At 31.6% G+C, this 20,648-nt stretch overlaps 2 protein-coding genes across 8 annotated transcripts in view; one reads left to right on the forward strand and one right to left on the reverse strand.

Moving 5' to 3' along the window:
- LOC144856024 (uncharacterized) lies at positions 1–3,416 on the reverse strand. The gene is made up of 10 exons (XM_078713999.1): positions 3,288–3,416; positions 2,910–3,011; positions 2,688–2,781; positions 2,441–2,508; positions 2,038–2,156; positions 1,676–1,751; positions 1,107–1,594; positions 761–984; positions 367–534; positions 1–280 (listed from the first exon to the last, which is right to left on the reverse strand). Exons 1-10 carry the CDS (start codon positions 3,327–3,329, stop codon positions 237–239), a joined length of 1,425 nt encoding a protein of 474 aa, XP_078570125.1. The 5' UTR covers positions 3,330–3,416; the 3' UTR covers positions 1–236.
- Positions 3,417–3,575: 159 nt separating this feature from the next.
- LOC144856021 (ELKS/Rab6-interacting/CAST family member 1-like) overlaps positions 3,576–20,648 on the forward strand; it is a 49,024-nt gene continuing 31,951 nt past the window's right edge. For 2 of the 7 annotated variants that reach the window (XM_078713992.1, XM_078713991.1), the window contains exons 1-8: positions 3,577–4,434; positions 11,265–11,654; positions 13,063–13,179; positions 14,200–14,355; positions 15,407–15,574; positions 15,972–16,139; positions 17,493–17,555; positions 18,955–19,233. In XM_078713992.1, the coding sequence (XP_078570118.1) occupies positions 3,730–4,434; positions 11,265–11,654; positions 13,063–13,179; positions 14,200–14,355; positions 15,407–15,574; positions 15,972–16,139; positions 17,493–17,555; positions 18,955–19,233 (2,046 nt within the window). In that variant the 5' untranslated portion in view covers positions 3,577–3,729. Of the gene's footprint in view, positions 4,435–11,264; positions 11,655–13,062; positions 13,180–14,199; positions 14,356–15,406; positions 15,575–15,971; positions 16,140–17,492; positions 17,556–18,954; positions 19,234–20,648 lie in introns of all 7 variants that reach the window. The other 5 variants (XM_078713994.1, XM_078713993.1, XM_078713995.1 and 2 more) reach the window with 5 other exon arrangements.

Here is a 20,648-nt window from a genome sequence, read left to right on the forward strand (position 1 = left end):
TAACATATATTGCTAAATAAACATTTGTTTATCTCATTATTTTAAATTATATAAAAATTACCACACACTACATAATGAAGTACCAAGTCAAGTGACCAGTATAATTATATACATTTTAACATTGAATTTAAATTATAGCAGGTTTTTCCCAAATTATTAAAAAAATATTGGATACAAATTGTACTCATGGTTGAGAAATTATTTAGTATCAAAGAAAGTTCAAATACATAACACTATCAGCTAATTTTGTCGTCAGTTCTCCGTCTTTTTGTTGGGTAATCTATGACAAAAATAAAAATTTATAAAGTAAAAATTCTCAAAAAAAGATAAAACAATAAAAGTAGCATTGTAGAGTGATTGACTTACTACTTTGTAACCTTGATCCTTCTCTACTACTTTGATTCCAGTTAAAATTAGAACGTCTGGAATAGTGTTCTTGTTGTCCCCCATTAATGTTACCTTTCATTTCTATAGCATTCGAGTCTTCCATGGCATCACGGCATGCCTGCGACGCTATCCAGAATTCAGGGTCATCTAAAAATACAATTTTTTGTTTCAGAAATAAATTTCAGTGTAGTGAGCAGTTGATTACCTTATCAAACTTTATGTGACAAACAAATGTGATGTGCCCATATATGGACATCATGATATCATATCACTACCATATTTAAGCATATCACTCCCATATTTGGGCATATCACACTGTTTTTGTCAAACTAGTTTGATAGTGTAAACAGAGCTTAAGAGAGACAAGGAATACCTTCTGCAAGTAAGAGTTCTTCGACTGTAAACCCACCATCAACAACCTTCTCTGTTCTCATTGGAGTTGATGTTGCAACTGGTGACATATTCTCCAAAGGGAGTAACGGAGACTTCACTTCATCTCCATTTTGCTTTTGTTTCAATTTTTCTCTGAACTGTTGTTGCTTCTGTTGCTGTCTTAGCTTCCTCTGTAACAAGTCTTTGTCTCCAGAGGGCGGTACACTAAAAAATAGACAATCACCTTATTAAAAATTGGCTTACTTTGACTTATTTTGTCATTGTCCCACAGATGAAAAGGGATTTTTTTTTCCCTGTATAAACAATTTAAATCTCTCAAAACCTACTTTTCTGACGGTATTGGAGAAGTTGATCTCCTTTCGTTCTGTTGTATTGGCATTGTTCTGCTGGTCACTTTACCAGTATCAACAACAGAGCTGCTATTTACACTGTTCCTCACGACATCCATACTATTTGGTAGTGATATATTTGGTTTTCTTTCAGCACCAGATGTTTGTCTACTAGCAGTGCTTGGTGCTAACTTAGGTGTGATCACTTTGGCTCCACATTCCACTACACTTCTTTTACTTTCTAAATCTCCACTTCCGGAAACTTTTGAAATATCTGTACTTTTAGGCTCTATTTTTTGTTCGGTTATTTTAACGACGTGATTGCTGAGTTTTGAAGTAGCTAGGACCGGCGTGGTAGGTGGCGGCATTGTGTCCGTTGAAGTGCGTCTTTGTAAACATTTCCTCATGTTATTGTATCTAGCCTCGGAAACGTTGGGGTCTTTCTCGGTTCTCTTCATGTTATCAATATCATAAGTTTCTGATACCTAACAAGGTAGAAAAAAATGTTAGTAAAATATAAATAGTCAAGAAAAATAATATAACATTTTGACTGATAATTGACTTACTGGTTTAGGAGCTTTTCCTATACATTTTAAGTAGTTGCGATCGCCAAGACAATTCCCTAAACTGTGTCCAAAACTTCTATAAAGTTGAAAAAGAGAAAGATTTGATTTGATTTAAAGTATGTCATCTTATTTTCATGCATTAAAGTACTCATATCATCGTTTAGGTATTTAAACATTTTTTCTAAATACATACTCTAAAATATATTGCTCCTACATGTAGGAACATAAAATTATGTAATATCTTTTAATGTTATATAAAGCATTAGTATAATTCTCCATTTGGTTACAGTTCATTGCTGTATTCACAAGCACTTAAAAAAAAAAAAAACCATGTGGTTAATGACATTAATGATGTTTCTTACTTTAGCGCTCGTTTGATCCCATCAGTAACTGCCTCTTTACGAGCTTTCTCAATTGACAGAGCTTTTGACCTCATGCCCTCGCTTACGCCGTACCCAACATCCTCATGGTAGACTCCATCCTGTATATAACAGTGTTGCATTGAATGTGTATACATTTTCTCAACATTTTTTAAAACGTATTATCATGAACCTTCAACTTTACTACAGCATTTGTATTATGTTATTGAAAATATTAAATTACACTGGCCCACTTGAGACACACCCTGCCCCACTTGAGACACACCCTGCCCCACTTGAGACACACCCTGCCCATGACTGGAATAAATGGCACAAAATAGTAGGACGCACCATAATGATGATGAAGCGTGTTAATAAATATATATTGAAAGTATTCAGTACTAACTTTTAATTGAACGCGTATGACGGCAGTCACTCCAACATAAAACTTGTTGTTGAATTGGTCTACAAAATCTACTCATAAAAAAATGCAATGATTGTAATTAAAATAACTTTGAAATAAACTAAAATGGTAATGTTATTGTAAGTAGGGCTGAAAATTTATATTTTTTCACCAAGCAAAGAATTTATAATCATAATGTAACCCAAACTTGCAGTAAAGGATAGTAAAAATGACATTCAATATTGATTACCAATGTTTTGACTTGTGATGGAATGTGACCATCCATTGAAACCAAATGTTTCATTAGCCAATGACACAATTCTCCAACCTTCAATATAAGCTAGCTGAAATTAAAAAAAAAACATTAATAATTTATTTCTTTGAGTAGTTTGAAAACAAATGAAAACTATTTTAATAAACTTTGTCTGATAAGTTGATAGATTAGTTATGCATTATGCATTAGTATAGTTACCTTTTGGCCACCTGCGCCAGATCTTTGACTTATAAATTCCGGTCCAAGTTTCTGTGAAAGTGCAGACTGGATGGCCCTGTGCTCATCTTCACTAAAACTTGTCTATAAAATAAAGAATGTATGTCTGAATGTCTAATTTAAAACATAATTCAGTTTCCTTTTTTTTAAAAATAGTTATTTTGGTGGAAAGTAACCAAAGTATTGATAGATGTAAATCTAGGCTTAGGCATAGCTAGGCAGTAGCCAGTACGTAGTCAGTAGGTCACACACACTCCCGGCACAACGCCGTTCATTGTATTGGGCTTGGCTAGCCTAGACAGGCCTACATTTTTAATAAAATATTTAGCGGCGTGCCTATTTAGTTATCATAGTACGAACCTGGCCAAATATTATTGGATTTGATATCTTCATTTTATTCATCGATGATAATAAATCAACATCATTCAAACAATGTTTAAAATACTCTTTGTTGAGCTTGAATTGTTTTGTTTACCTCGTTGTTTTTTAAATTTAAAAATTCCGCCCTCTACATTTACTATAACTTCTCGATTCCGGTAGCCAATCAAAAGTTGTGTAGACGTTTGACAGCCAACACGTGGGTATTTGTTTACCGTCTGGAAAATAAGGCCATCATCACCGTCCATTTTTCAGGGATTGGCTTATGAGGTCCTTTTCATCGATAAATTTCACGGTTTTCTGCTTCAGGTAACAGACAGGTCTTTTAACAATGAAAGACAAGCATAAATAGATTAAAAAGTAATAGTGATTATCTATTGTCTTGCAAATAAGTCTGTTTGATTGAGTATATTAATATCCACAAATGCATAGTCCACGGCACTCGCCTAGAAACTCGAAAGTAAAGCAATCGTCGGCTGGTGTCAGTGAGGCACATCAGGTAAATTCAGTTTCTGCTTCCGGCGGCGGCGGAGGAGCATCATCTTCATCATCTCCTTCTCCTCCACGCACATCTAGAAGCCAAGTGCATAGAACAGATTTAGGTTCATCTTTGCCTATGGAAAATATTCAATCTTTAAATGCTGCTTATAATGCTGGACCTGTGTATATTGCGGAAGGAATAGTGAGTGCCGTGCCTAGTAATTTAATAGGAGGTGGTCGAGCATCTCCAAACTCAAGTGGTCGTTCAAATTCTATGTCCCCTAAAAACTCTCCGTCGAATAGTCGCTCAAGTAGTTTTGGTTCAAGTCAAGGATTTGTTTCGCCAATAATTGAACAGGGTCAAGAAATTCCAACCAACATGGCTTTTTATCCTCCCGGAGAAGAGCTGCGGCAAGTACGCGATTCAATGTTGTTGGATCTCCAAGCGCAGTTGCGAGAGATGCAGCGTGAAAATGGTATCCTAAAACAAGATTTAGAAACTAAAGAAGCTAAATTAAGTTCTAGTATGAACAGTATTAAGACATTTTGGAGTCCGGAATTGAAAAAAGAAAGGGCGTTGCGTAAAGACGAAAGTAATAAACTTGTTACGCTTAAGGAACAATGTCGCACCTCTGTCGATGAGAAGCAGGTTTGTAATATTTTGTTTTTATTCATCATTGTTTTTGTTCTTAACATTGTTTATCTGTTTGTTTATTATTTATTGTTCTAATTCAATACATAACCAACAATACACCATGGAGTAATACTCCATGAATATGTTATGCGCGATTTGAACGATTTGCGCAATTTGAAATTGCGCAAAAAAATCCTTGCGCAATTTGAAATTGCGCAAAGAATTCTTGCGCAATTTGAAATTGCGCAAAGATTTTCTTGCGCAATATTAAATTGCGCAATCAACTTGCGCAATTTCAAATTGCGCAAGAAAATCTTTGCGCAATTTCAAATTGCGCTGCACAATTTGTAAAATTTTCAAATTGCGCAGCAGAATTCTACAAGAATGCGTGCCAACGTCGACGATCGGTTAACAATAATAATTTATTGGAAACTAATAAAATGAAACATAATAAATGCGAAGATAACATGTGTATAATACACAGCATAAATGGTATACACAATTAAATAATATTATCACTCATTGTAACTTGAAATAAATCATAATAAATGTAAAAATAACAAAAATTAATGTAGTGAGTAATACACAACAGAGCCATATATAGAGAGAGTTACGACTTCGAATGGATTAGAAGCCATGTTTGTGTCCAACTATTCCTATGTAGCGTATGGAGTTGAGTCTTTTGTTATCAAAACAATCAATTTGATTAAAGGTTTTTGTTAAAATAATAAAAAATTTATAAAGTTACTGCGAACATGATTTAAAACAACAAAAATAGCAATTTCGGAACGGCTCTGGTTGTGCGCTCCATGCACGCTCTACGCGTGCGCGTTTAGTTTGTACAGCGATTCTCTATAGTAATGCATTGTTTTTACATTTTGTTGTTTAAAATCATGTTCGCAGTAACTTTATGATTTCGTTATTATCTTAACAAAAACCTTTAAACAAATTGATTGTTTTGATATTAAATTCGATATTTAAAGCCTTGTGAATGTTATACATTTTCGAAGCAAATGACTCGACTCCATACGCTACATAGTCATAGTTGGACACAAACATGGCCGGCGTGCACACCACGTGACTTTCTAAAATCCGTGAACGCAATGCCGTAACTCTCTCTATATATATGGCTCTGATACACAACATAGTCTAACGCCACCAACGTTTAGACTTGCTATCAAACATAGCCAGTAGGCTCAAAGGTCTATCTTTGGTAGGCTAGAGTAGTATTAGCCGCCCGCCGTGCCCGCCGGGAACACCACCGCTTCGTTTTCATTCGTCGGGTCTTCGACGGTATGCTAACAATAACAATATTTTCACTACTAAAATAAGGAAATGCGATATTATCTTTAATTTTGAATCATTCTTAGAAATTACTATAAAAATATGAGTGTGCATGATTTCACAATCTGTCGAAAAACCTTGCGCAATTTGCAGATTACTTGCGCAATTTAATACGTTGCTTGCGCAATTTGAAACACATGTTTGAATTCAAATTGCGCAAGGAATTGTTTGCGCAATTTTAAATTGCGCAAATCGTTCAAATCGCGCATAACAAATACACTAATACAAAAAAAACATTGCCATTTAAACTGATATCTCTAGTCATAATAGCTGTTTTGCATAGTGGTTCTGTAATTCGCTTTAATTATAGTACATTATATGTATTTTTAATTAATTTTCTTCCTATTATTAATTATTACTCATACAAAGAAAATTCATCATTGCCATGATCCTAAACCACTATGAAAACAAAAATACTGTATTGTTAATTTTGCTGAGGTTACATCATCAAAGTGTGCATTGTTTTAATTACAAAAACCATTCACTTTCAAACTCGATATGGTTTTGTCACCTGATTGTTAGATCTTATTTCATCCCATGTGATTTGTGTGGTGCAGACCAAAACACTACTACACTAGTCATTTATAAGACAGTTTCACTCTGTATTCTGGTTTTCTAGTGTTGGAAATTCAATTTATAATATCCTATTCCTTTTGTTGTCATTTGTCAATGAATATAACATGCAGTCTGAATTTAATGCAGCATTCATACCATCGTACAACAAAAATGTTTTTAAAAAAGAGTTGAAATAAAAAGGCTCTCCATCATTTAAATTATTCAGAATATCAATCAGAATTATCAATTTATTTTTTTTAAATCCAATAAACACGTATGGAATTCTTTATTAAATTGTTATCATGTTTTAACCAACAGATTAAATTTGTATCTAATTATGATTAGTCTAATGAGAGATGATGTCAAGGCGATGAAATTGACCCTGAGTGGTTACTCAGCTTCCATGACGATGATGATATTTAATTTGAGCTTCTAGTAATGTAATTATTGTGCAAAATCAGACCTCACTAAATCAATGTTTAATCAGTCTCATCACACATCAATACTATTTGAAAATCTACTTTGACTTCAACACATTCTGAGAAATCTTATTTCTTCAGATTGATAACGTGTCTTCCTCTTCTGTTCTTGACATAAAAACTGCCCTTAAGATGTGACCTTTAATAATATTTATAGTAATGATAACTACAATTTTAAATGTAAATATGTATTTGTATGATGTAGTATGTTTAAGCGGATATTGGCCCTTGATAGCATTTGCAGCAATAAAGAAATTAAATTGAATTGAATTGAATACTGTATGTCAACATTTTAAAAGAAAATTCCTTCTTAAATCTTCCAGGAATTGCTTTAGTTTTTATTTGGGTTACCGTTTGTCAAAATTTGCTTTTTAACAGACTAGATTATCTGGGGTATTTTAGATTAGAGAAGATATTTAATTGTTTTTTATTTCTATAAAAGTGAATGTATAGGATTGACATTACTAATCGATTAGAATAACATATCAGAGATAGATCTCCAAGTATAATACTATAACATTTCTCTGTACTGTCCTTCTATGCCACTAACAAAATAAAATTCAATAGAATATAAAGTTAGGATTTCTATGTTTCTGACATGACAGATGATACCAACATACAGTGGGTGGTGTACTATACTTTACTGTACACATCAGACGACACAAATCACTGCATGCCATCATTTTGATGTAGCTTGATTCAAATTGATTAAATAAAGACACATTCCTAAGTTCGCTTGGAAGATTCCATTCTTATCACATGATACATGACCTTGAGGCTTATGAGAGGCTGCCATATAATTTTGAAGTAGGCCGATTAATAATTGAATTGATTATGTAGCACAGTCCTAGTCTATGTTATCATCAGTGTTTTCTTTCGACATTTAATTTCAGCATGGAGCAACTTATTTTGTTACTCCATGATACAGAATAGGCAAGTCAATTTAGTATTAAATCCTACACTGCTGTATGTATACACAGGGTAAATGTCAGTATTAAAAAACAAATGGTTCCAATAAAATGTTAGGATAATAAAAAATTAAACAAATATTTTTACTATTATAATTTCAATACAAAATGTAATGATAAAAGAGCTACAGTATTGTTCACATTTCCTGTCAACAACAACAATTAGCATTTTTCATGGGCAGAATACATCATCATATCTCATGGTCAAATAGCTTATTTAAAAATAGGATGCATAATGATGATAATGGCCATAAAAAATGTTACATGTAATGCTTAAGACAACTTAAGTATGGCATACCAAACTCAAAACAAACATGTTCTAATGTTCAATTGAATAAACATGTATACTTTAATAATACCTCAGTTCCTGCAGCAGCATATATCAAGAATAAAACATTAAAAAATCTGTTATAATACTATATTAAATGTAACATTTAGGAATGTTGCATACCTACCTACCTACCAACCTTAAAACATAAAATAATGCTTGATTTAAGTGTCATAATATTTCTTGCATACCACCAAGCTCAAGAGTTTTTTTAAAACCTGTTATAATGCTTGGTTAAAAGTATAGTAGTATGCTTGTATTCTAAGCTCAAAACCTCATGCTTATTAAAAGTGTAATATTTATTAATGTACTTGCATTCAAAACTGAAAACATTTTTGTTTGGGGCTAGCAATATGGTTTGGTGTTCATCATCTTCATCCAACTAGTAATAATAAGCCCAGTCAGCTACTACTGTATAAAAAAGAAATTAAGAGTTGAGCCTTCCATACATATATATGTTCATGTAGTTAACCGATCAATAGGGAGTGAAACATAAAGAGTTAATCATTCGGAAACCTGGCGTACTCAGCAGCAGTATGCATGCGTAATAAGTGGTAGCATTCAAGTTTAATTTGAAGTATGTTAAATTATTTAAGAATTCACATCCTAAATTTACTTCTATTTGAAGGCCTGGACATTTTTTTTTGTAACTAAACCATGATTCTAGCATGACTTTACGAGCCCATATCATATAGAAAACAGATACTTGTAATATTATTAATTTACTTAATAAACGAATCGTTTGAGTACTTTCAATCTCATCTTTTATTTTGGTTTTAACGACAGTTATCAACAAATACAATACATGTTTCGAGAAGCACTTTGTATCATCAGTGTGAAACTACACTCGGTGCATTTATTTACTCTTTTGCACCGGTATTTAAATATTATATTGCACTGCTGTTCCAGTACATTATTAAGTACTGTAAACTTGTTTAAATACAATTATTTTCAGCAATATTTTTTTTTAACATAACACTGTTTTTTTGCAATTACTGCCTCATAAATTGATCCTGAAACAAATTAAAATCATATGTTTTTGCAGTAAAAAAAAGAATATACTGATAGTTACTGCAGTAACTGGAAACATAATTTTGACATGATGATTCCTAATTCCTAAAACCTGAGCATTATAGTATATTAATCCTAGATTTATAATGTGTGATGCAATTTCATCTGTCAAACATATTGTACATTAGAAAGTATGCTGTTGTTATTAGTAGTACAGTATTACCTATACCTTTCCAACGACCAGATTTTCTATCAGTCTCTGATTAAAATAGGCACTTTATAGTAGGATCTTCTTTCCACTTTAAGCCTTCCTTTAAGTGCTAATTCAAGAGCATGTGAACATGATACTATTAGTCTCAGAGATAGATTTAAAATGTTTATACTTCTACACCCCTATAACAACAATGGATTGGTCCATATGATTCACTATTAATATTTTATACCATTGATTAGATACATTTTCTAATTTAAATTGTACTGTCCTAGATTAGAAAATATATCATCAGTAGTGCACAAGTACTTCTACACCCCTATTTAACAATAGACTGGTCCATATGATTTCAATATTAATATTTTATACCATTGATTAGATACATTTTTTAATTTAAATTGTATTGTCCTATTAGTAGATTAGAAAATATATCAATAGTGTATAGTAGTACTTTTACACCCCTATAACAAAAATAGATTGGTCCATGATTCACTATTAATATTTTATACCATTGATTATTATACATTTTTAAAATTAAATTGTACTGTCCTACAGTAGTTAGATTAGAAAATATATTGATATAGTGTAATATGTACAGTAAACAGATTCATTGAGCAAAAATTGTTGTTGTAAATAAGATTTATACTGATGCATGTTATAAACTATTTTTGATTGCAATTTGCAAAATCAATGCTATTTCCATGGAAATAGGTGATTATTATTATGATCATTGGATTCTTCTGGTCTAACTCAATAAATATTATACAAATATATATTTTAATCTAGTAGAAGACTATATCAAATATTAGAAAGTATATTATATGTTTTTATTTTTTATTATAAATACAATTATTTTGGATCTTGATGGATTGATTCATTCATTCATCAGTGAAAAATTGCTTCCATTATTATTAATATAAATTATATTATATATTATTAACTATATAAATTTATAGTAAATAATTAATAAATTCAAAGGCAAATTACTGAAAAAAGGACAATACTGTGGGTATAATTTTATTATACCAATTTATTTTGATTTGATCAATATTCAATTCAACAAATATCTTCTAAAGTTCAAGATTAATTCAATTTTAGACAAGGTGTTGTTGGGGTTGAGCGAGGCGATATCCAACTCCTTGATGGGTTCCTCAGTGTTGGAATACACAGCTTACACTTATCTACCTATATCAAATTTATTTTCTTCAATTACTAAACCATTTTGAAAAGTGCTTTAGGTTGAATCAGGGATTACGACGTCGTCTCTGATTGCTTGTTAATGTAAATATTCTAGGTTGTCCTGATTTCTTGTTTTTAAGTGATTGTGTGATGCTGATGCAACTACCGTAAATGCATTCTAAGCACGTGTCTATTGGGTGACTTAGCCTAATTCTTTCTAGCACCTATCATAAGAAGCTCAATTTATTTAATTTTTTTTTATTTAAAGACTTATTCTAGGTGATCTTCTATTTTCACTGAGCAGAATACAACTTACAAAAAAAAAACAAAAAGAACACAACACCATTTGCCAGCATTCCAAATCATAATAAATAGTCCCTTGAATTATTATCTCCTACCTGAGCTTAGTAAAACTGAATATTATTTATAACAGCAACCTAAAAATATTTCTGCTTTCAGTCTTTTTAGGACACTGTACAAACTGTGACAAGAAATATCTTTGACTTTAATATTAAATATTATATATTATAATGCTTCATATTCTCACTTGTTCTTATAATTTTTTGTAACTGTGTTAAAGGGCCAACTGAGACAAGTTTACTTCTAGATGTGTTATTTGTATGGCATTTGATGAAAATAAATGTTTGTTGAATTTGACTGAGAAACAAAGTTTTGTCTAACAAACTCTTTTTGCATGAAGGATTGTCAGTGAAGTGAAATACAATCTTGAATTGAAATAAATAAATAATAAAAAAAAATTGTTTTTTTAGCAACTTTCAAGATCTATTCAACAGCTCCAAGAAGAGCTACAGAAACAGCAGTCTGCCTCACAAGTTCTAAACCCTGCGCAGCGACAAGAACTCGAATCGTTACGTTTAGAAAAAGAAAGGCAATCAAAAGAACTCTTCCTCTTGCGTAAAACGCTTGAGGAGATGGAAATTAGAATAGATACGCAAAAGCAAACGCTTGCGTCACGTGACGAAAGCATTAAGAAACTGTTGGAAATGTTGCAAAGTAAAGGGTTAGCTGTTAAGGGTATTGAAGCTAACCATGAGGAGATGGACCATCTTAGAACCAGGCTTCTTGAAGCAGAAACTAAAGTTATACAAGTTACAGGCACTCTAGAACAAAAAGAAGCTGAGATTTCTAGTCTTAATGATGTAAGTATAAGAGTAAGTGTAAACTAATGTCTGTCTACACTCTCAAACTAGTTTGACAAAAAGTTTGATGCGGCCAAATATGGTAGTGATATACCAAAATATGGTAGTGACATCATTTCCATATATGGGCACATCACATTTTGTTGTCACATAATGTTTGATAGTGTAGACAGAGCTTTAGTTAGGATCTAGTCTTCATATTGAACTTAATTATGTTAAGTCTAGTCTGAAAGGAGTATAATGATTTAAACATAGAGACGTTTTAGGTACTGTAACTACTAACTGATTGTACCGCCCACATTTTTTTTTATAACACATCGTTAATTATTTCAGTTAAAATTATTTTTGTCAGTTGTTTTCAACAGCAAATTTAAAATTATTAGTGACCTATATAGTTTATAACCTTCTACACGGAATACAAGAACAAATTTTAGGTCCGCGTTAAATTCTTTCTGAATTCAAACACGACAGTTTTACATCCATGAGTCATTTGCAATTTTAAATTGCTGACATAAATTACCATTCAGCCATTCGAGAAGTATATTTTCCAATTTCTAACAGCACCCGTTAATGAACCGCTGAATGCGTTATTAGTTTTACTAATCCCTGTGAAAGTGTCCTAGTGCTAATTATTGTATTTTGGACACAACATGGCTTCCATCTCATCATGTGATCAAATCCTCTCAGTGTGAAGTCAGTGTCATCACCAATTAAAATGCTCATTAATTATTCACTAGTATTACTGTACACATTTGATTTTTTTATGGATGATTGTCAGAATTTTAATGAAATAGTCAATGTTTATAGACTCATCATTTCTAAACACAAAATGTAGAAAGTAATCAGTAGAGTTAGAAATTACGTTTTAGAAAGTACTACTAATAATAATTGAGTACAGTGTGTACCTGATGAGTAGTTTACATTATTGATGGTTGTGTTTAAAGTAGTGTGCAATTTGATTAGTATTCAAACATACTATAATTTTTGCAATGTTTTACAGCATTTCTAACTCTGCATATGATTTGCATACAAAAACACTTAACTAAGTAAAGTAATGATGTGTAAACTTAAACTGATGAATTTGGAATATTATGCTAAAATGTGCAAATTAGGAATCAAACCACAAATTAGAGCGATCCGAAACAATTTTGGATTTTCTTTTTTCCAATGAAATGGGCAAAATGTGTTAGGCTAAAGCTCTTGTTAGTCTTCAGGTTGAAAAGTGCACTTTAACAAAAATGGCCCAAGAGTGCAAATTAAATGGTATCGGTATGAGCTAAATTAAGTACCATCCCTCCCCTGCTAGGGGGACTTTAGGAAAAGGGAGATTGCAAAGTAATGTAAATTGGTATTTAAAATTTAACGCTAGTACCCACTCTTTGTTAATGCTGCTTCGTCGATACATCAGGATCTGAGAAGGAATACAAACCGCACTGACCGCCTTGAGCGTCAGTTGGGATCTGCTATACATTCAGATTCGGATTCATCTCGTGGCTTGGCTCTGAAGGCGGTTGTTGAAATGAAGGTACAGTATACAGGGGGAGCCGTTCATACTTAATATTTACAGTACATTCCAAGTTTAGTTTAGTTCTACCCAGCAGCGGTAAATCTAACTCTAAGCTTGAACGGCCCCTATCATTATTATTTTATCATTGGCCTATAGCGTTTTGTATTTTTCTTGTAGTCTTCTTGTCTTAATTATGCCGAGCAAAATGAATTTCCATTTTAAAGTGGACCAATAACATTTTTTGAATCTTATATTGTTTAAGATTACAGATATATTAATCATTGTTTATTTAGTGAAATGTAAAATTATTTTCTGTCTCTGCACATTTACAGCATTTTTATTTTGTTGATGATAAATGAAAGAGTATCTAGGTTAAAGGCAAATGTGAATGGCTTTTAACTTTTAACTTTAATCAAACCATGAAATGCATGAAACATGTCCTTTCTTTGTAGTTGAGATAAATTTAATATCCGAAAGTGGATAAATTATTTATAAAAGCTGATTTAATTTCTTTTATAAAATAATTTTTACTTCTGCAAATTATTTCTGACATTTCTTTGCTATAATGTTCCTTAATTTATAAATATAGTGCATTTTCCTTTATAGTACTTTCTTTATTTTTAAGTTCTGCATGTTTTCCTTCATAAGTTTTTTTCTTCTTTGATGTTGCATTTTAAGTTTGTTTAATGTTGATATATTTCCCATTGTTAGTGATATCATTTTTTTAGATATTTACTGTATTATAAATGACCTTCATTTTTTTTTTCAAAACATTTCACATTCCTTTTTTGAATGTATTCTACTAACACTTTAAATTTATGTACATACTTTAATATAACAAATTTATGTTTTAAAATATTTTAGTATTCTACCTACAAAATGTTCCTTAAATCATTCAGTTAACATATTACTAAGTAATCTTACCCATTTTCTTTTCTAATGGATGATACATTAAATTATCTCCTTTTCGTAGCTTAGTTTTGGCGCCGTAAGTCCACAATTCCAGCGCCATTATTTCATTATTTTTATTGTATATAGGACAATAAGATAGCCATTCTGGAACAGAGGTTGAGGGATCAAGAAGAAGAGATAAGTCGATATCGTGCGAACCATAATCTAAGCTCTGATGATTCTGGTAACTATTCCCGGGAGGCTGATGAGTTCAAAGGTCAAGCCAGGCATTTTAAGATTAAGGTAATTTGCATACTGATGTAAATGCTATTGTTAATAATGCATTTATTTTTTTATATTGTTTTTATTTTATTTCAACATCACCATACAGTGACCAAACGTCAACATTAAAAGAGTACCCTTTTTCTATATGTATTCATCTTTAATACCAATATTCTATCAGTACCTGATGATGACCTATGGTCGAAAGTACTCATACAATAAATATTTTATTTTGAGGCAGAAACAAGAAATTTCTTGCTGCCTATGCAGCACCTATTTCTTTCCTAAAATATAATATAATATACAAGCAAAAATTAACACTGTAGGATAACAATATGCCATCATACCAACAATAATATTCATATTAACTTTTTCTCCTTCTTAATTAAATGACATCCAAATGACCTTAAGAAAGACAAAACAGTTATCTTCAATTTAGCTGTGCATTTGGTTTACTCAATAATGCACTGAGATAGTGGTTGTTGTAATCTCACCCTATCAACTGGTCAAAGCTCTAAAGTAAACAGTTACAGTTTTTGTCAACCTCTTTACCTTTGGGCATCGCTTCTAGATAGCGTTCCCGTTAAGGTTTAATTAATCAGAACACATCTTACGATATATTTCATTTGAAATCCAAATTAGAACTTTTGTTTAATTAACCCTTTGCATATTTGTTTGAACTCGCCAGCATCGTGAACTTAGACATATGTACTTTCAATTTCAAAATTAATTTTATTTCTTTTTCTTAATAATGAACAAATAAACAATAAAAATCGTAAAGATATAGAAGTCTACAATATAGAGTTCAAGAATTAGTTTGTTTATGAATACCAAAGCTTAAATAAATTGCTTTAAACTCTATTTAATGTTGATAAATTATATTGACATAAAGATCCTGAGAAAGATCAAAGTATATTGTATTGATCAAAACATCGAGAAATTCAACGGTTCAACGGTCAGAACTAAATATATGTGGTGTACTGCAAACTTTTTATCTACTTATTGATTTGCCATCCAAACTTTCAAACAATATATTTTAATAAACTACTTTTACACTTGTTTTTTCATGAAGGTTGATAAAATGAAGGTTGAGATGACAAAGAAAGATTCCGAGATCCAGGGACTGCAGACACGACTTGATACGCTAAACCACCAAGATCAAGACAGTCAAGCCCACATCCAACTACTTAAGGAATCACTGTCAGCAAAAGAGCAACGTATAGTCATTATGCAGGCAGATGTAAGTTACTGCAGTAATGTTGCTATCTATTGCAACAATGCATTTAGCTCTTAGGTCTGTATTGGTTGAAGGTTGAGATTTAGTAACTAAAACTGGTGGCACCTTGACATGAAAGGAACTTGTGATTTGAGCAATTGGTCATTCGCGGTTTACGTTGTGTCATTTCATTTATTTATTTGCCCAACAAATCATAAATGTAAAATATACAGATTTGGTCAAAGACTGCTATTATGTAAATGAGATTACTATAACTCCAAGAGTCAGCAGTCCCATGTCCATGTCCTAGTGGGAACCAAGCTTAAAGGGAGATGAAATGTTGTATGTATGACCAGAAACTGCAAGACACATGCTATTTCCCCATATCTTTTATTGGATTAGTATTTCTCTTTTGTGGTAGATCGAGGCTTTGCGAGGACGTCTTGAAGAAAAGGAATCTTTAATACAACAGAAGAATGATCAATTGTCCAACATGTCAACAAGTAAGAACAAACACTCGAGTGAAGTCACTGAGTTACGTGAGATGGTGGACATCAAGGACAGGAAAGCGAACGTACTTCAACGCAAGGTTAGTTACGCATCTTATGTGATGTTATAGCCTTGAAATTTATCATTAAATTATCATTTTTTATATCATTTCATCTTTATTATAAATTCCTAGTCCTCCCAAACCCACCCCTCTTTTCACCTTTCCCTTTACTATGGGATATGACTACAAGTTTGCTTGGATTTTATACATGAATGACATTATTTATGCCTGCTATGTACTATTTGCCTTTTTATAGCATGTCCCCATAAAATACCACCATCCTCTATAATCTATTATAAATTCAAGTATCAGATTAATGGAAAAGATCGCTCAAGTTTGAGTACTCTGACGAACAATTTGTAATTGTTTATTTTAACTGGAGTGAAACTTTTTAAATTTTAAAATACTTTAATTTTCACACACAATTGCTTTACAAAAACAACACCATTTCTTTGATAAGTACAACAGCTTCTTTGTACTATTGTTTGTCTCTTCACATGAGCGATTTAAAAACAAAAATGCACTTATCTTTCATCTAAAACATATTTATTAACTATCAAATGTTTCAACCAGCAAATTTTTATTTTTAGAAATTTGTTTTATAATACTGCCTATTCCTGACCTGGAAAAAAAACATTGCTTATCAAATAATAAGAATTTCTGGCACCATTTTTCGACATACCGTAAATTAAAAATAAAAATTGATAATTATTTTTAACAATTTCACGTCCTCCCAGGTCAACAACACTGCATCACTTATTTCAAAAACTACTTGTATTTATTGCATAACTTTTGAGGAATGCAGAATACCCACTAAATACTGTTATACATTGTGTCTATTATTCACTATGCTAATCATTTAAACTTTAATAATATATTCATTTTATAATTCATCATATTCAAAATATATATTATTTATTTATTATTATGCATTATCAATTATGTGTGACATTAATATGCATGGGTTATAAAAACATTTATATAATCTCTATTTACAATTTTTAAATAATTAAATTGCAATTGTTTTTATTTTATGAGTCAATTAAAAAAAAAATATTTCTATACGATAATTTTCTTGTTTTTAAAACGTTTTTTTCTGTTTCTGTGTTCTGAGTACTTTGTCTATGTTTACTTTGTTTTTCACATTTTATGTGTTATCATTAATCGATAAAATATACATGCACATTTTAATATTAATTTTCATCATCATTATTCCAAATTATTGAAATATTTAAACTGTTAATATCTCGCTACATTTTCCTAATATATAATTTAAGTCACATTAATTTTTCCCAATCTCATGTGTACATTATACAATAATATGATACATAAATTAACCACTTACTAAACACGTACCATTTAACCTTTGACCTCTATATTCAACCCCAATAGCTAGCCGACTACACGAATGCATTGGAACTCAAAGATGGAAAACTAGAGTTCTTACAGATCAAGGTGACCTTTGACCTACTATCTCGTTGTTTGTCTAGTGAAACTGCTATGTATATTATAAAACCTATACCTCAGTTTTCTCTTATTGCTTGAGATTCTTAATAGATTTAAGTTTTCTGAATATTTTTGTTTATTCTTCTGTTTTGAATGTTTTTTTTCTGCATCAATGAATGTTCCAACCATCTAATGTTTTGTTTTTTTTTAAAACTAAATATTGCATTTTATTGCAGAATTGAAATTGCAACGCTCTTGAAATTAAATAATTTCCAAATGTCAAAAGGCAGCAACCTCAGTTTCCTCTTTTACCTGGAATTTTGGAATTTTCGCCAACCAACCCACAACAACTGCACCCATGTTAAACGCTACCATCTTCATAATATTCAAGTTGCATTCGGTTACGCAAACTGAATTTGTAAAATATATTTTAATTATAATCCTGATGTATAATTTAACAACTGGTTTGCCTTAAGCTTTGCTCATTCATCAAAGTCATGCTACATTTTCTGAGCATTGAAATATTCCCTATTTAAAAATGGTATAGGAAAAACGCCATGCGCCCATCCATACCAATTCCTAACGCTCAGTTTAAACTGATTTTTAATCTATCTATAATTATTATTATTCTTTCTAATGCATCTTGTATGTTTTTCACATAAAGCAGATTTATTACTAAAATGCATTTGTTTGGAGGATATTAAAAACTAAGAATGCTCCACGAAAAAAGTTTTTAAAAACTATTGGGGGCTTTTGATTTGCGACGACACAGAGGACCTCCTATTGATATTATCATTGGTTGTCGTCTGGGCCTAGAATCTGCCTGGACCTAGAATCTACCTGGACCTAGAATCCGCCTTACTAAAACTTTTGAGGAATCACAGAAGGAAGTCTGTCCCAATGCTTTCACATGTGTACAATGAATTAATGTAAATAGGTCATAGGTCATTGCAATTTGAAAGCTCCGTATACTGCAGATAAAGACAGCGAAGGCAACCTGAGAAAGTTTTCTGTAATATCTAGTAAATCTTCTGTGTCTTTATTTGAAGTAACCAGTTTCTTATTTTAATCAAAATCTTCATCGTTTTCTATACTTCTGTATTTCTATATGTATGTATAGCTAGATTTCCCACTAGGACGCAAATAAATTGACCAATCACAGGTGACAGATCTTCTGAACTATCCTCTGTGATTGGTCAATTTATTTCTTGCGTTGCGTCCTAGTAGGAACCAAGCTGTACTATTGCTTCTACTTAATAATAATCTTTAATACTTTAATATCTTGTTTTGTATTGCTTTGTGATGACAGAGTCTGTTATTGGTTAATGTCAAGATTTTATTTCTTATTCTGTAAAACTTCTTGTCTAATTATTTAGAAAAATATTTTGCTAATTTTCTTTTTCTTCAGATTGATAATTTGACAGAACAGCTAAGTGAGAAAGAAACGGAGAATAACGGAATTAAAGCGAAACTAAGTGCGGTACAAGCGGACCAGACATCAACGGACAGCGCCGTCACAAGCTTGGAAGAAGCGTTGGCCGAGAAGGAACGAATGATCGCACGACTGAAAGATCAGAAAACGAAGGAAGATACGAATAGATCGGATGAAACGGTGAAATATCAGAAGCAAGTGAAAGAATTGAAGTCAAAAGTTGATTCACTTAATCGAGCGTTATCGGACAAAGATGTAAGTTTATGGTAAAACAGGAACAACTTTCATTTTGTGTAAAAGGTGTATCCCTATGGTGAAACTGTCCTTTGCTGTGGTCAGCTTTATATTTGACCTAGGCATATGAAAATTGAATGACATGTTCCCTTTCAGCTATGAAACCATCCTTTAAAATCTTATGAAAATCGGGCATTAACTTTTTGAGTAATCCTGCTAACTAACAAAGAAACAAACAAACACACATGATCGACCACATAACCTCTCTGACAGAGATAAAAAGTTCCTTATACTAAAAATTACAATATTGTCATTTTGTAAACATGAACATAATAGACATCTCAATAATGTATTACATTACCTATTTTAATAGCATTAGATTATACTTAGAAAGCATTAAGTATAGTAATACTATACTTATTGTTACTATTTATGGATTTTTATTGTAAAACTACATTACAAGTAACATTAAATCCTCATATAGCTATTTCCATACAAGTCGTAATCACCAGCTTGCAAGATCATTAATATTACTGAATATGGTCATTGGCGTCACGCTCCAATTCATTTGTTTATTTAGGAGCATACTATCAATAAAGGATGCAACCTGTGTACATTCGTGTTAAGTAGAAATTCATTGATTTATTTATTTGGTTAGAATAACATCAAACAAATTAAACAGAACAGATTATAACTCATTGCATTTTTCAGCAAATGTACATTGAGTATAAATTAAAAATCAATTTAATTATTATTTTCTGATATTATCAATAATAGATATACAGAAAACAATAATAAATATACAGAAAAAATAGTATTTTATCATGGTAGAAAAAGAGAGTAATGGGCATGGATTCTAGTTTGGTGGCCGGATGAAAAATTGTACTGTAGTAGTAGCATTGTAAAGCCTTGTCTACACTATCAAATTAGTTTGACCAAAAAATTGTGATGTGCCCATATTTGGGCATATGGTAGTGATATGACATCATTATGTCATTATATAGGCACATCACATTTTTTTGTCGCATAAAGTTTGAAAGTGTAGACAGAGCTTTAGATTGTTTACATATAAAGCTATGTCAGGTAGAAAAGAATAAGAAATCTGTCCATTTAATACAATCTAGAATCTATCTTTTTTCACGACACATTTAACAAGTTTTATACGCAAGATGTACACCTGTCGGCCTATAGCTAATCAATTCACACACCGTAAACAATTAAGTGTTTCTTCTTCACTCCATTTGACGTCAAATCTACCACAATAGCCACTCACCTGCTCTGTGTGAGTGATGTCATCAAGACAAGAATAGAAATTAATTTTTCATCGGTTTTATTGTGATTAATTATTGTTTTTAACTGTCAAAGATTTTAGATTTGCCTGGTAGCACAGTTATTAGTGTAATTGACTGCTATTCATGAATTACCTTATTTTGCAA

Source organism: Antedon bifida, chromosome 11 (assembly GCF_963402885.1).
Source record: "Antedon bifida chromosome 11, ecAntBifi1.1, whole genome shotgun sequence".
NCBI classification, from domain to species: Eukaryota; Metazoa; Echinodermata; class Crinoidea; order Comatulida; family Antedonidae; genus Antedon; species Antedon bifida.